The 17,840-nt window shown below is 32.5% G+C and overlaps 1 protein-coding gene across 8 annotated transcripts in view; it reads right to left on the bottom strand.

Moving 5' to 3' along the window:
- Positions 1–17,840, bottom strand: part of LOC143225657 (PTB domain-containing engulfment adapter protein 1-like) — a 55,151-nt gene that overhangs the window by 20,532 nt on the left and 16,779 nt on the right. Inside the window, exons 2-4 of one of the 8 annotated variants that reach the window (XM_076455457.1) lie at positions 8,069–8,121; positions 3,147–3,196; positions 562–795 (exon numbers count right to left, since the gene is read on the bottom strand). In XM_076455457.1, the coding sequence (XP_076311572.1) occupies positions 562–622 (61 nt within the window). In that variant the 5' untranslated portion in view covers positions 623–795; positions 3,147–3,196; positions 8,069–8,121. Of the gene's footprint in view, positions 1–561; positions 816–3,146; positions 3,197–4,760; positions 4,893–8,068; positions 8,122–14,143; positions 14,298–17,175; positions 17,380–17,840 lie in introns of those variants that run through there. The other 7 variants (XM_076455459.1, XM_076455455.1, XM_076455461.1 and 4 more) reach the window with 7 other exon arrangements.

Genomic DNA, 17,840 nt, shown 5'->3' with positions numbered 1-17,840 from the left:
TTCTATATTACTGACATGCCTATTGCTGAACAAGGAAAATTGCATTTAAAATTTAAAACAAAGTGGGTGAAAAAGTAATCAGTATTAACCCTTTTAATTTAGTACCATGTGCACCATATTGAATAACTTTCCAAAGAATTTGAAGCCTTTTCATAGCACTGTAAGACTGTTTTTATTTTCTCTTGAATCCCACCCACATATTTTACTTTTCTGCATAAAAATTCTAGGTTTGAGGTATTATATATACCTGTCATGTTCTTTTTCAATAACATTTCAGATGAAACAGCAACATATTATGGTCTACATTTACGACTATTTCAACATGTACTGTACATACATAATAAATATATATATATATACACACACACAGACAGCATTACTGAAACTAAATATTATTTGATATTTTTACATATAATATTAAAAGTGCAAAGTATGCAAGTTATTTTATAACAAGTAATATAAGATTATAAATATTTCAACAACTGTTTATATATAATTCTCTTGCATATTGAGCACAGCCATCTTCAATACATTACCATGAAAATAAGGAAGTTAACTTACCTGACTTACTGACATTCTTATGGTTCTGTGCCCACTTCAGGAATGATGACTGTTTAATCATTGTCAATTTGTGAAGCCAGTAATTTAGCCCAGAATGATAGAGATGTCACACAAAACAGACACAAGATGTCCTTTTTGCTGCTACTTTTATGTATACACAATTATCTATCAGCACTCAATTGGCATAAGTTTCAATGTCTCTAAGAGTATTTCATTCCCTTTTGTCTTTCATTCCTGTTAAAACATATTTATCACTTGTGGGGAAAAAAGAAGATAATTATTTGTAGAAAGAATAAGTTTTTAAAATTGACATGAGACTTTTATTTCAACTTCAGCAAGAATGACATTTGCCTTTTAATCAATGAAATGATCAAACTAGAACTAGGTCCCTAGAATGATCTGAGGTACATATATTTTTTTTCTCTAGCTGTTGATTGTTGGTTCATTTTGCACCATTAAAAAGTTGTTGAAATAAAATTCAAAACAAACTAAAAACATGAAATTACATTTCTGTTATAAGGTTTTAATGAAAAATGTATATCCTCTACTCTGTAAAGATGCCCCAAATCTTGTGTGCTATATTTTCATACCAGGCCATCTTACAATTTCTGTGCAAATTGCCAAAAGTTTTACTCACACTTACACTCTGAATATAATACTTCTATTGATAAATTACATCAGCATTTTTTCATCTCAAATTTTAATTCTACATTTAGAATTAAGTAAAGTTCATCTTTACTTTTAATTTATAAAGAAACAGACTTATGTTGATGTTCACTGAAAGAACTCCAACTCATTTCCTGGTGAGAATCATCCTCCTCACAAAAAATTCATATGAAAAATATTCAGTATGAGAGGCTGTATTCACTCTATAAATGACAGAAATATTACAATTAATCCCACTAATTACTACTGGCATTCTCTGTACTTTTGACATAGGGACATAGGTGATTTCACCACGTTTTTGTTAATTCTTTACATTGAATGTTGTATCTGGCAAAAACATAAAATTACTTAGTATAACATGAATGCAGCCAGTAGTGAAGCCTATAACAAATAAGTTGGAAATTTCAGGATACAGTACTGACTGCATCAAAACCAAACAACCAGCACACTATGGTTTTCAAGATAATTATATCCTTCTAGAAAAATAATTAATGCAAGTTAATATATACATCACTAAGATTACTAGTGATATGATTATAACCATGAAACAGTTATTTTTAATAATGGTATGGATGGAAAAAAAAATCACATTCAACATATAAAAAATACACCAAGGAAATAAACAATACATAGAATAATGATAATTACATATTAACAATAACCTAAAAAATGAACAGATTATAAACAACCTGCTAGGTGATTTTTGATTTAAAAGAAAATCAGGATTTATCAGCACCAGTCAACCAGCAATACATATTACAAAACTTGAAAGTTTAGTCCAGAATATAACAAAGCATTGCAAAAGTTTTGGGTTTTTAGGTCAAAGCATAAGAAGTGTTGTGTTACTCATGATTAAATTATACAGACAAACAAAAATAAATAAATAATAATATAAATTTACTTCATGCTAAATCCTGTAATATAGTGTTTCATATGTGGTAGAATAAGCCTGCAGAAACCAGAATTACTTATGCAGGAAACCTTTTTATACTAATTAACAAAACATAGAACTTGGAATAACTATATTTTTTCTCCTTTCATTTTCTTGGCAAAATAGTAAACTTTCTAGACCTTTACACAAGAGCATATGACACATTGATATTTAAATTTTTCTTCATAATTCTAAGTAATGAATACAATTTTAGTTTGTAACTTGATTATAAAGTGTAATAAAACTTCAGAATAAACTCATAGTATGTTACTGAAAATTCAACAGAAACAATGAAAAACTTTATAGTACATAATAACATTTTCATTTATTAAAAATATTTGAGCTAATCTGTTATGAAATATTATGAATTAGAATATAATTTAGATATTTATCAGCAGATAAACTACATACAGTGACTGATAAAGTTTATATCAGTTTACCAATAACCGGTATTGTTAACCCAAGAATTTGTACATGTGTGTAGGTTCTGAAATAAAATAAAAAAGATGGGTCCACAATTTCTTTGACTTTTCCAGATATGTAGAAAAAACTGTCAAATGTTTCCCAACTTTTCTACATTGTTGTTCTAAAATTCATTGAATTAATTTTCCAGGTTTCTCTAGATATTATGGATTTTTCAGCCATTTGACTTTGACTAGTATATAGATGTTGGTTTTGTTGTAGTCAGTGACCTTTATCACATATTTGTTTAAAAAACTGAGACCAATGAGTGTACTGGGGGGGGAGTAACACTCTTGCTTATCTAGATTCACTATACGCATGATATATACACCAGAATCAATGTTAATGAAATCTAGAATTTTCACTGTTAATGAGTTCATATTTATTTCAATAAGTAAACTAATAATTTTTTTTTGCTCTTAATCAGCAAAAATGCCTGATTTGCATTCAATCTTCAAAAATATTTTTCAAAGATTTATGTTCAATTAAACATTACTGTCTTGTGAAGAAAATCCTAGTTCCTTACCAGGTCTCTCCTTCTGTAGATTGCTGGAGTCCTTGAGTAGACCTCTTTCCCTACCAGTTTTTAAAAAATCTATATTAATTATTTTAATATCTAAGCTGACACCTCTGTAATTCTTCCATTATTTATATTTCATTGTTTCTTGGCAGTGTTGTTATTCACACATTTTTAATTTAGTTTTACACCCTTTTACACTTTGGCTCATGGCAAGATGATATTACTTTTAGTCATCAATTTCTTCACTTGACCACAAGTAAAAGTGTAATACTTGCTTTTGTAACATTGTTTATTCAGGCTAGTCATGGTAACTTCACTTAATTTAATGACATATATCACAATGTGTTAAACAAATTGTTTTACTATTTAATTAGTTTATTACCTTGCATATGCATAAAGCATTAGCATTTTCCATCACTTTTTGTACCTTCCTACTACCAACTTTTAACTAAACAGTATCACATTATGAAAAGTGTGATTTTCATTTTCTATATGATCTTGTTTGGGAGGATTATACTGGTGTCACACATTTCTAAGGATACAGTAACAGAATATTGGTATACTCCTCAACATACGCACCTATAACTTTTGTTATTGATTAATTATTGTTACTAGCTGTGCACTGTTACAAATACATGAAAAGTTTTAATTATATTCATGTTTCAAAAGTGTGGTTTAGTGCACAGCTATACCATGAACTATTCACATTCTTTCAATTGTGGGGAACAAAACCCTGGATTTTAGCATTTTAAGTCCATAAGCTTACTGCTGATCCACTGGAGAACTCCAGGTATCATGTTATTGGTAACATATGTAGATCTTGGAAGTAAACAACAGAGATAGCCCTTGGAAAGTTTCCGAGATAATTCTAAACAGCTTTTATGAACAAACAACTGTTCTTCATTTGTTTCACAAATAATGGCATATTCCACATTTTATGTTAGTTTAATTACTCTTATTACTCATAAATATAATTAATTATACTGTATAATACTATTCTTGTTATTATTACTTTTACACCAATGAAGACTGTTTCACATTGTGAGTTTAGTATATGGATTTACGACTGATCCAAATCCCCAAAGTTGTCCAGACTTCATATTACACAATTTACAGTGAGAAAATAAGATATTTTGGTTAGTACATACATGATGAATCAATACATTATACAACCAGTTTGAAGTAATGAATTATCGCCTTAAGAACTTTTTGTTTATAGAACTGGCTTCATTATTCTAAAAATTAAAATTCACTATTCACTGCGTGAATATGCATCAGGTAATAATTTACACGTACGATTTTTTCCTTATTTACTGTTGAACTAGACTAGACAAACATGAATGTACACAGTCGTTACAAATGGATAACTAGAAAATTATCGATTAATTTTTTTTCCTTAAATGGCCCTAGCTTAAGATGTTTCGTACCCATTATGGAATTATAAATATAAATCTGTTTATTTTTCTAGCAGTAGTTTAAGTAGTTATACGAAATGGGCCTCTTGCCCGATTGCGAAATACCTGAAGTAGTGCTATGAACTATAACACGATTTTTAGTAATCATTTCAATGATCAAGAACATGCAAGTACCTATTATGAACATCAGATAAATATTACTAACCATAAAACGTTCAATCGTGAATATAAGACTTATTAAACAGAAAAGACTGCTTCAAAATTCCCCTGAAATTTTATCGCAGTGGATTTGTGAGGCGACCATTCTCATTTTACACACCTGAAAATAAGCCGACATTGACTAAAGAATAAATACAAATTACAAACAAAAAAATAACCCCTAACTCACAATGCAGATAAATGTTTAAGTTATAATTCTAATAGTAAATTTAAATTAAGAAATAATAAAACAGAAAAAATATAATTTTGACAAATTATTAAACGTGATATGGGCCTTGTGAGTTTGTATTCCTTTTTTTTGTTGCTGTTAATTAGCGTTATTTTTATACATAACTGTGTCGAGAAAACAAATTAATTATTGTGTTAACTTTTGAATTATTATTATTTTACGAAAGATGGCAGATAAGTTCAGTCACTAAATTTTAACATTAATATCTGCAGTGAGAAAAATAATTAATGTTGAGTGGCGTCGAGATATTTCCTCGTCGTAACACCAGCAACGAAAAGATAGTCAATTTATATAAATACGCAAGGAAGTGATCTCACACACTCAATAACCAGTAAAAATCGTATTTGGTAGCAATATCGTTGTCTGGAGAAATATAAAATTATCAAAGAAACGAGAAGAAAACGTCTTCGGATTTACAACGCTAAAATCAGGGGTTCGATTCCACTCGGTAGACTCAGCAGATAGCCTGAAGTGGCTTTGCTGTTAAAAAAACACCCAAAAGAAGAACACAACATTCGAGAGATCAGGGGGCATATAGTATGTGAATACATATATACGAACATATTTATTTTTTGTGGCAGTTTCTAAAGTTAGGCCTTTTCTCGCCGATTCTTTTTCTTATTTCGCGACAAGGTTGCCCGGCATGGCCAGGTGGGTTAAGGTGTACAACTCGTAATCTTAAGGTTGTGGATTCGAATCCCGCTCGCACCAAACATGATCGCCCTTTCAGCCGATATTATGTGACGGTCAATCCCACTATTCGTTGGTAAAAGAGTAGCCCAAGAGTTGGCGGTGGGTGGTGATGACTAGCTGCCTTCCCTCCAGTTTTACACTGCAAAATTAGGGACGGCTAACGCAGATAACCCTTGTGTAGCTTTGCGCGATATTAAAAAAAAAGCGACAAAGTTATATTCCTCATGAACATTTACTTTGAGGAAGTTGAAAGTTTCTGAAATTTCAGGTGTATAGTTTATAGCTCGAGTCTGTTATTTCTGTAATTGTAATTATGTTTTGTAAAGGTTTTATAAGTTTTTTAGTAGTCTGGTAGCATATTAGCAACATTTCAATTGTTCTTACCAGAATAAAATTTGGTAGAACTCAATAAGCTATGAATTTAAAAACCTTGGTGGACTGAGTTCTGAACAGTCCCATAATTACTGGCTGATCTTCCTAAACTGCTAAGCATTGTCATTCTCACAACTGCAATAAAATGAAAGGAAAAAATGCAAATTGGGCAAATTGCCTTTATATACAATGTTTTCTGAATACAAAAGTAATAGCATTTCTGTTTTTACACATATTCTTGTATCTTTGGGGAATTTCTTTCGATTCTGTAAACTTTTCTTTTCCCACGAGTCTTTTTATGAGGGATAAGAAAACCAAAACTATATAATGTCAGTTATTTAAAACTAGTCAGTTATATGCAAAACTAGCTTACAAAACTTAAGTCCTTCACATTGTGATGTTGTCGTTATTTCAAAAATATTTTAGAAAATTCACATCTGTAAGTTATTGGTTATAAAGTATTATAAAATCCTTAAACACTTAACGGAGAAACCACAGTGGGTGAGAATCGAAACCCTCTTCCTTACTCCGATTGTAGAAGTTACAAATGAAACCTATTGACTGAATATTCGTTTTTGAGATTCGTTGTTGCAGGTGAAAATGTTTATATTCATGTTTTGTAAAGATCTTCTGACCCCCCCTCTTCTAATACATTAATCTGAGATTGAAACAATGAAACAGTAACTTAATTAAAAGCCAGGGAACAAAACCAGTTCGTATGCTATTCAGTCACCGACAATAGCACTCGGCTTTTTAATAGATTGAATTTACAGTGGCAGTGAACAGCATGGATTATGCTTCACCATCTAGTTAACTGGAGTGAACTAATTGTTTTCCAAGTTATTTTATTAAACAATAGCGAGAAGATACTATTTACTTCAATTCAGTTCTGTTAATGTGCACGTGACCTAGTTCATGATGCCATATCAAAGTCTCAGTTCTACGGATTTTAATTCTTATATTGATGATAAGAATGGTTTAAAAGCCTGTCGCAAAAATGAAAGTTATGTCTATTAGTGTTATGAATTATTACAGTTTTAAATGAAAATTTTAAATAATAACATTCTCACAAATGTGGCAAAACCACTTATTATTACACCAACAGTAAAATTCAAAGTATAGTTTGACTACAAAGTTACTGTTTAAAAGTTAGACCGTATTAGTATCAGGTTACAAACTCTGGAACTATTTAAAGACCACATACACTAGCTACTAAAAATGAGAAAACCCACAGTTTCAAATCCTGTAACTGAATAGCCGGGTGCTATATAATACCAATCCAGCTCAAATGACAGAAATATGACAAGTTTACTAAAAAAACCACAATGAAACTCAAAATATGCGTCGTCTAGAAATCTGCTTGGTTGTATTTTCTATTTAATAACATCTCACGTTTCCTGCGAGTTATTTACAGATTCCTCATAGCATTTTTAGAATGTTTTACCTCGATTTGTTTGCAAATCTTGAGAAATACGGGAAGCCACAATTAAATGTATCTTATTAAATAATAGTATACTATTAACCAAAACTAACAAATTTTATAGTGCAGATCATTTATACATTTGTACTCATGGTTATATAATACAACCAATGTCAAGTAATTCTAAGACTGCTGTATATACTTATGTATAATAGACAATTCCACACCGTATTTCACTTAAACGAAATACACCAAGCATATTTATTCCTAATCATCCTATAAAATATAATTCAACATACCAGTTTAAAAGAGAACTAAAGCTCTCTTGTCACTTTAAATAAACTTCAAAATTACAACTACGTGGGTATATCTTATTATTTTATCACACAGTAGTGATAATAATGACAGATCCTAAAACTTCTCAGATTTTCTGGTAACTTTGGTATTATTTCGTTTCAGTGATTAACTACACAGTTTTCAGTAGAATTCTACACGCGATAAACGTTTCGTTCCCTTTTTGAAACCAGTTGAAAATGGTTAGTGTGAATTAACTACACAAACAAGATTAAGGACTACTTACGTATGTATGTTCTAATTCACCGGTTCTCGCTGGCTGGAACTTATCTGGATCGGCTGTAATGAAAACGTTTACAGTTTTTTGCTCCTTGTAAATTGGGAATTTCTAACTATGCCTGGGTGTAGTATGTGGATAAATTTTATGTTCTACGTTTGATGACATTCCTTAACTTCCTCACTCTTCTGGATGTACCCCACATGCACACACGTACAAATATATATACCTTAAGTTGTCCTGACTTTAAGTAAGTCAGATCTTACTTTTTACCATACTATTATACATGTACTAGCCACTGTTTGGCTTGAAGTTCCGCTTTATGCTTTTCTGGATCATAAACTTTGCTTAATAAAAACATATTTTCTTCCTCACTTTTGGGTATGGTACGTACAAGAATAAAATGATCACTGACCCCCACCCCCAAAAAAAAAACAACAACAACAAAAAACTGAATTTTAATCAAATCAGTCCAACATCTTTAAGTTATTATTCGAACTACACGTTTTTATCTCAGAAAGAAACAATGGGACTTGTTTTCATTATAAGCCTGCATTCCTAATATTATAATTAAACCGTTAATTTTGTCTTTTTTTTCTTATTCTTGTTTTTGCATACACGCTTATCATGTAACAGAATTCAAAAATGGTTATGTGTTGTCATAGTTTCTGTACAATATATTTTGTCATCAACAGCAAAATAATGTAATTAACTGACAACATTTTCTGTAGATATTTTAATACATTCGTTTCCTAATATCTTCTTATACTTCTTAAAATAGTACTTTAAATACCTCGTTAGTTTACTGACAAATCACCATAAATCGCTACATTTATGTTATAAATAATTTGGTTTCCAATATTGTATGTTATTACCATTTCATATAACACAAAATAGATGTGTAAACTGATATGTTATATATATAAACTAAGAAACTATCACTCGCCCTTGAATTCTTAAGTGGAAAATAAATCAATTAGAGTCAATCATGGTTTTAAAATATCACGTAAAACGTTTCTCTCACATCTGGTAATCAACGAATATAATTCAGAATTCAGTGTACAATTCAATTTTCTCATGACACAATTTAAGATCCAACGCAGAACCTCTCGCACACCACGAGACTGCTGCGTAATCAAAGGAAGTAAATATTTTGCACTCTTACGAACTCCCACTTAGGGTTTTTTTTTAAAAACACTCACACTATAACATCATGAAATCGTGACATTTGTTGGTGTGTGCATTTTTTTTAACTGCCGAGGAACATATATAGAATTAATAATGATGCGTTATTCATAATCACAACACCATTTCCACATTCAACACAGAACGCGATTTTCAGGTATGTAACTGTTTTGTTACGCATGTACAAAAGAAAAACAACAAAACACCTTTACGCAGTAGGTCTACACGATCACGTATACAGCGTAAGCTAAATATTTGTATATCAAAGGCAAAGCTACTAATGCTAAATCTGCCTAAATTTGAGTTATCGACTACTGGGAAGGCAAGCCAGGCAGCACCCATCGCCATCTCTCGGGCAATTATTTGCCAACGAATAGTGAAAATAACTGTAAATTATAACGCTCCATACATGAAATGGCAAACATGTTTGATGCCAAGTTTCGATCTCGCGACTCATAAATTGCAAGACAAACGCCCTAGCCACCAAACCCCAATTAAATATTTACAACTTTGAGTGTATGTGTTTTTTATAACAAAGCCACATCGGGCCATCTGCTGAGCCCACCGAGGGGAATCGAACCCCTGATTTTAGCGTTGTAAATCCGTAGACTTACGCTATACTAGCGGAGGGCAACAACTTTGAAGAACAATTTTAAGACTCATGTACATACTGTTAATTATCTAAAAAAAAAATACAATTTTTAAGAGAAAAAAGTTCTTATATATAATAATTAGAATTGATAAATTACTTGAACATATTCGTTTTCAGTGACATTTTTCGGTGCAATGTTTTTTGATTTAGAGAACAGCCAATTTTACAAATCATTCAGCCAGTTTTACAACTCATTCAAAAATATATACAAAAGAATATAAGATTGACAAAATTGTGAAATAAAGATAAAGTTCAAACGTTTTTGTTTAAATCACTTTGCCATTTGGCACTCATTCAAATTGGTCGGTTAGCAGGAATTCTATCATTAATCTCTACCTAAAGAGAAACCAACCGGGTGTTCATACAAACTCCAGCGGAGGCAGGTCAAGGTGTTCAAGGTTACCATTTAGTTCCATCTGACTACGGTGTGTTCTGTTGCTAGCTTAGAATATCAATGTACATACACTGCAATACGATTGAACTTCGACAGAGTCAGCTAGCTTTGGTTTAGAAGACTAATGATGCCTTATGAATACGTACTTGTAAAACCAGCCTTTGTGCTAGGCTAGAACTCGCTGTAAATATTTGTCTGGGCTCACTTCATTACATAATGTCGTCATTAGAAATAAAATATGTTTGAACGAAATTCGAAGTATTATTCAGCAAAGAATGTTCGACAGGTTCATTATATGAGATATGGTAACGATAGAATTAAGCGTCTCTCCCAATTCAGTTTCTATTATAAAGAACGACACCACCTTCACTAGACTTAAAATTATCACTTCGATTTAGAACCTGTGTATTTGAAAGGATATTTATAATAAATATGCTTTGGTCGATATATATGTGAAGCAAGTGACGTTGTAGTTCTGAAATGTTTGCTAACATGTACGATTGAACGAAACGAAACACTTTAGTATGATGTGTGGCTTTGCTGCAAGAAAACACACAAACACACTTTAGTATGATGTGTTTGTGAGCACATGTGATCGAATTAAGAAAAGATCAAACATGCACTAAATGCTACAAGAATACTATTCAAGGTCACTGTTCTGAAAAAGTGATAAAACATCAGTGTTTATGCAAAGTAATACATCGCATAAACGTGATTCGAGAATAATATCGGTAGTTTGTTTTGAATTTCGCGCAAAGCTACACGAGGGTTATCTACGCTAGCCGTCATAATTTAGCAGTGTAAGACCAGAGGTAAGGTAGCAGTTACTCAGGCCCGGCATGGCCAAGTGTGTTAAGGCGTGCGACTCGTAATCTGAGGGTCGAGGGTTTGCATCCCTTCGCGCCAAACATGCTCGCCCTTTTCAGCCGTCGGGGCGTTATAATGATACGGTCAATCCCACTATTCGTTGGTAAAAGACTAGCCCAAGAGTTGGCAATGGGTGGTGATGACTAGCTGCCTTCCCTCTAGTCTTACACTACTAAATTAGGGACAGGTAGTGCAGATAGCCCTCGAGTAGCTTTGTGCGAAATTCAAAAACAAAGAAAACAAGCAGTTACTCATTACCACCCACTGCGAACTCTTGGGCTATTCTTTTACCAACGAATACTGGGATTAACCGTACATTATAACGTCCCCACGGATGAAAAGGCAAGCTTATTTGGTGTGACAGGGACCCACAACCCTCAGATCATGAGTCGAGCGTCCTAATCACCTAGTCGTGCCGGGCCAATATCGGCAGCATTTGCTAGACCTTTAAAACTATTCGTCTCAACGATTCAATACCCATTTAGAACAGAATGTTCGTCTAAAACAATGTCTCGTACCGACGAGTTGACTTTCAAAAAATGCACTTTATGAATAACAGCGTTAAGTGAGCAAAATCTTTCCAAACAATAGCCGACAGATAACGAAATTAAATTGAAAATATTCACAAATTTGACAACGTACCTCAGAAGCAAAAATACTGCGTGTTGTAAGGTTGAACGTTATCTTTCGAACAAATAACTTACTTAAAAAATGCGTGTTAAAACTAATAGTTCTCTAACACACTCATTCTTCAACTGGTTTGTTTTAACGCAAAGATACATAATGAGTTGTCTCCACTGTGTCCATCGTAAGGATCGAATCCCGATTTTTTTCCGTTATAAACTTTAGTTCATGCATGCATGTATAGTTTCAAATAATTATGTGCATAAAATACAGTTAGAAAATTTGCGAATCATAATTCTGGTGCAATTTTTTTGATAAGTGAATATTCAATAATAAAAGGTCATTGTTCTTTACTCGTTTTATAAAACGTTAAATATTATTTTACATGCCGGAAGTAATGAACACAGTGAATCAGCTGGAGAAAGTGGAGTCAGCTCCACCGTTTCATATTAATTATTTTCCTTTCTTCCACTTCAGTTATTAGTTCACTAGTGCATGATCCGATGAGATGAAACTCACTTTTCCACTTGTAAAACACACCTCTGCTGTAGAAGGTTTGTAGAGCCAATCGCATGGTTGGATGGACTTAAATTTCAATGTTAGGCACTAACCTATAGACTTCTACAAAGTAACTAACTATACATTTGGTAAAATATTGAGTGAGTTTCAATATTTGTCTTTCTTTTCTCTGCATTTCTTATTTAAAACAAAGGTAATTTCCCAAACAACAATGGGTATTTATACACTGATTACAGAAGCTAGCAATTCAACCAAGAAGTCTCAAGTGAAGACATCTACACTTATTTTCATTCGTCTTCATTTAAGAATAAATAAAAATGGAACTCTATGTTGTATCTACTTAACGATATCACAAACTTACTATCTCTGTACGTAATTTGTTTATAAATTCTGTTTCAGAAGATTTGTAACATTTTTCTCATGTGGAAAACCTGAAAAATAACAAAATACTCAATTATGACAAAGTTATAGACATAAACGTTTATCATCATAAAACTATGCACCGCTGTACACTTGAAACGATAAATGGTTATAATATCAATGATTTTGAGAATTAAACGTTTAATGAAGAAATTCAAAATTTCGACGCGTATAAACCTTGCCATTTATCTGTCGTTTTAACACACCACCGAATAATAATGGCTCCTACATACTCGAGTGCGTGTAACTGAACAGAATTTCAGTGATACTGCACCTTACTGTTCAAAATTATTATCAGGGTGATGTGTAGTTTAAAACTCAGAAACTATACAGAGCGGTCGCTAATGAGATACAGGCTCTCAGTTTAACGCGGTACATGAATTTTAGACGTGACCCATAATACGACTCAATAGCCGGCTCTCCCAGTGTGAAACTATATACGAGAAGACGGATGAATAACTCATTGGTTTCAGTTACTTAATTCATATATTGGAATTAATTTTATTAATTATATAGCCTGAGAAAAAAATATTCCACATTTCGTTCCTCTCCCCCGTAAAAAAACAAACAAAAACTTTTACCACACTCTTGAGGTCGTGAGTGCGTTAAAACAGTGACAGTCACATCCCACTATCCAGTGTGACATGAGCGTAGTCCAAGGTGGTGGCGAGTGTTGTTTACCGCCTTCCCTCTAATTTATCAGATCACAATTAAGGACGACAAGCGGCGATGGACCCGGAGCAGCTTCGCGAGAAATACAACAAACTTCCTTCATCAGATCACAGGTTTCTGCACATGTGTAGCGCATATTTTCACGGATTTTTTCATAGCTTATTTATCTGTGTCCACAACTCATGTAAACTAAGTCTATATTAGGTACCTCACACTGCATTTTTTTTTTTTTACCTTGGGAAGGAACTCTTAGTAGTATACGAAAAGTATAGCCCCAATCGATAAAAAACACAAACGTTCTTAAAGCATATAGCTATCAACAAATACACTTTTCATCTATACAATGAAATTAAGAAAACTTACATTTACCACTAACGCAATTACTGCTGAACAACTATTTGAGGGCGCTTTATGTTTGTTTGTATTTCGTGAAATCTACTCGAGGGCTATCTGCGCTAGCTAGCCCTAATATTAAAGTAATGGACTACAGATAACTAGTCAATACCATTCACCGCCACTCTTGGACTATCCTTTTGACAATGAATAATGGGACTGACGGTACTATTATAACGCCTTCACGACTGAAATGCCATCCTTGTTTGAAGAAAGGTTTCGATCTTGTAGATTGCAAATCGAGCGCCCTGATCACCATGCCATGTCAAGCTCCAATACGAAGCTTAAACAAAATACAATTAAATGTTATCATCACAATAGTATAACGGTGTAAGAAAAATAATGGAGAAATACATACTTTGTTGAAATTTCTTTTACAACTTTAACACCAACATTTTAAAGGCTTAAAGTACGCTATACGACATAGCAGCACATATTATATTACATTCGTATAACCGACACGTCCACACAAAAACAGCAAACTGGCAAAGCTACTCTAAACAATCACTTTTTCTCCACCACCACAACTGTGGAAATGGGGATTGGTTCTCTGAATATATTAGGAATGCTGTGATTGGTCAGCAGACATATTACGATTTATACGAAAACAAAGTGATAAGGTTAAAGGCTTTTTTTTTTTTTTTTTCCGGTTCAGGAATTCATAAACATATCTATTTCTCAAGTAATTTGAAATTTTTCCAGTCGAGTTACTAAAATAAAATTTTCAATACACTAAAACTATGTAAACTAGTTTACAAATTATGCTTCTAACTATCTTTATTTGTTTTTGGTTACGTTCAAGAAAATACTTGCACGACACGCATTTTTCGAACTAGAAACAATAGAGCTCTGATTAATCAATGACACAAATTTGCATGTCTAAACTTGAACGATTATATTTGTTGTTACTGTAATAAAATTTCCGTATTAAATAAATTCTCACATATTTGCTGTTATTTATATCATGCTCATGACCTCACACTTTTTCTGTGTCATTAGTTTAGCACATTATAAAACATTCTATCACTGAATAGCTACAAACCCGATGTATTTGTAGGCATAATATAGAGATACGTATTGATTCAGTGAGTTGGTTTTAATGATTAAGACTCCAGTCGGTTTGTAAAATGTCATGGGTTATTGTTTCATTAAAGTCCTCGTTCGACATTTTAAACAACAAAAAGCACACTCGATAATATATATATACATATATATCTTATTACATATGCAAGTAGGCCTAAACATAAATGTCACAACCACAGAGATGTTTAATTAAATGGGACACATCAGTTTTGATTATTCATTAGCAATGTTCGTCAATATACTACTAAATTAGAACACAGAACCTCCTGGCTTGTTAGCCTCAGCAAAAAAACAAAAACTTTACAATCTGTATTTGAGACCACAACCGAAGTGGAAACGGATGTGCGATAATACACTGCAGAATGAAGACGTAAATGGAAAATACACGCACCCAGAACCCCAATTATCCAAGCATCAAGATGAAGGCTAAATCATAAATAAAAGGAAGTCGCACATCCAGCAAATGGAATGTATTGTGTATGGTGGAAGTTTATATTGCAGTTGATATATATACTCACAGGCATAACTATCAGAGTCTAATAGGTGTCTGAGAATAACGTTTCTTTGGAATACACAAAACTGACGTTACAAAATTTCTTTGTTACACAAGCCCTCTGTTACAGTAATACACAATTTATACCGAAAAACAGAATTGTATAACACATTTCTTCGACATTAAGTTCATTCTAACATAACAGGATGAATAATGGTGGTATTCAATTAAATATTTTATTACTTAGATTTACTTTCTAATGTGATTTTTTTTCGTATGTGTAGAAGAAATTTAAAGTCTTTTAAATCTATACTGAATTCAATAACCTTACATTTTTGTAATCGATTTCGAGTTCGTAAACTTTAACATGACAAGAAATGGCATAAATACAGAAAACATAAAATGCTACGTGTGTGTTTTCTTATAGCAAACCAACATTGAGCTATCTGCTGAGCCCACCGAGGGGAATCGAACCCCTGATTTTAGCGTTACAAATCCGTAGACTTACCGCTGTACTAGCGGGGTACCCCACATAAAATGCTTCCCCTATTGTTTATCTGAATCAGTTGCTTGTTTGTTAAGCAGAGAACTACACAATGGGCTATCTGTGCTGTATTCACCACGAGATTAGAAACGTGTTTTTAGTGTTATAATTCTTCAGACTCGTTACTGAACCACTGGCAAACATATTATGCATCCAGAGAATTATATAACCCACCATATTCCCCATTTAAGCCCTTTTCATACATCCAACCTATGAATGTAAGTCATGTAATACTTTATTTGTATGGTGCCTTTGTATTTTCCTAACCACAGTGGCTTTTTTATTTATATTTGTTAATATGTGGCACTGAGGCCACTGTTTCTTTCTTCTGAATTACACACCAGATAAACTTAGGTCACTGAAAGGTTCCCTTTATGTCTAATTCAGTTTTTAATTTTGCTTTATAAAAACGACTGCACTTTTTACACAGTTCGTTTAAATGTTTGTTATATTTGATAACGAATAATTACAGAATGAGAAAATATCGTATACAATACACCTGCATTTAGCTTTCCATACATCACTTTTTCATATACTAGTTCATAAGACTAAATACTTTGTCCAAACCTCTGCCTAGACTTTGAGTTTCAATTATATTTGGTGGAAGAGATGGTTTATACAAGATTATTACTCACTATGGAATACATTTTTTATTAATATCTAGCACATGACTTTTGAACTGTACATAATCCAACTTTGGCTAATTTATCCATAAATATAGTGAATTTTCACTACAGAATTAAGTACAACTATTAATAGCCACATAACCGTCAAATATTATCAGCTAATAGCTTTAAAAATGCAAATAAATCTCAGTCATATGTCAACATTTTCAATGTCACTTGGTATAATGCTCAATCACGGTAAAAATGTACTTTATACAAGCACGTGCAATTTCTACATATTATAAAAATCTTTACTCCTTACCTTCTCAAAACCTTACTAAAAGCTTGATGTTATACCTTCAGCATACACACAGATACTGCAGGCCTTATAACTGACACAACAAAAGGTTTGTTGAGAAAAATGAATTACAGCGACAGTTAAGTAAAACACTACTTTAGATGGAATGCTAATTTTGAGTAATAAATTCGTTGTATCTTATTTGATTTACGAAGCACAAATTATACTAAAAATAATAATGTAAAGAATGAAAAAAAATCTTAATCACTAGATTTAATTATTAAATACAGTACATATTACTGTAGCGTAAGACCTGCTAGGCCTAATCTAAACCTTGAAATACTTCCACTCAGTATACAATCATCACCTTTCTGACTTTTAAACCTGAAGCAAGAAATTCGAACCATGAACAGGAAAAAGTGGAACTCAGATGAAGAGTATCGTGTTGAAATGCTAATACTGCAAAATAATCATGCATTCATAACCAGTACAAAATACAATAAATTCACCATTTCTTACTGAGACAGATTACTGAATAAAGAATACGGGACACGCTACCTGGATAAACCTTTCTCTGATTAGACTAAATGACTCATGTTTTTTCCCTGAAGCAATGTTCAAGGAGTGAAAGTCGCGAGAGACACTAACCGGACTTAAGGTACAAATACTTTCAAAGTTGCCCAATAAACTTGACATCAGTGTATTCCTGGAAGACTCTCAAGGTTTATAAAAAAGTTGGGTATATTTGAAACTGATACTCGGGGTGAAAAGTACTTCATTACAAAAACAAAAGCAAGTATAACAAGTCAAAGCTTAGTACGTATAGCAATGTTTTTTACACAAGAGGCACTGCTTCTTTTACTGTTGTTAATAAAGGTCTGGCGATACAGCGATACGAATTATATACATCTTCACGAAATTTGGCGAGCTTTCAGTAAAAAGTACAAATCTTCTGAAACAAAAAAAAATTGAAATTTCGAATAAAGTGCTTTTGCTAAAAATTAATGAATTAATAAAGAAAGATGAGTGTCA

This window comes from Tachypleus tridentatus, chromosome 9 (assembly GCF_004210375.1).
Source record: "Tachypleus tridentatus isolate NWPU-2018 chromosome 9, ASM421037v1, whole genome shotgun sequence".
NCBI classification, from domain to species: domain Eukaryota; kingdom Metazoa; phylum Arthropoda; class Merostomata; order Xiphosura; family Limulidae; genus Tachypleus; species Tachypleus tridentatus.
Note: the sequence above shows the minus strand (reverse complement) of the source record. Positions and strands in the feature narration are given on the sequence as shown.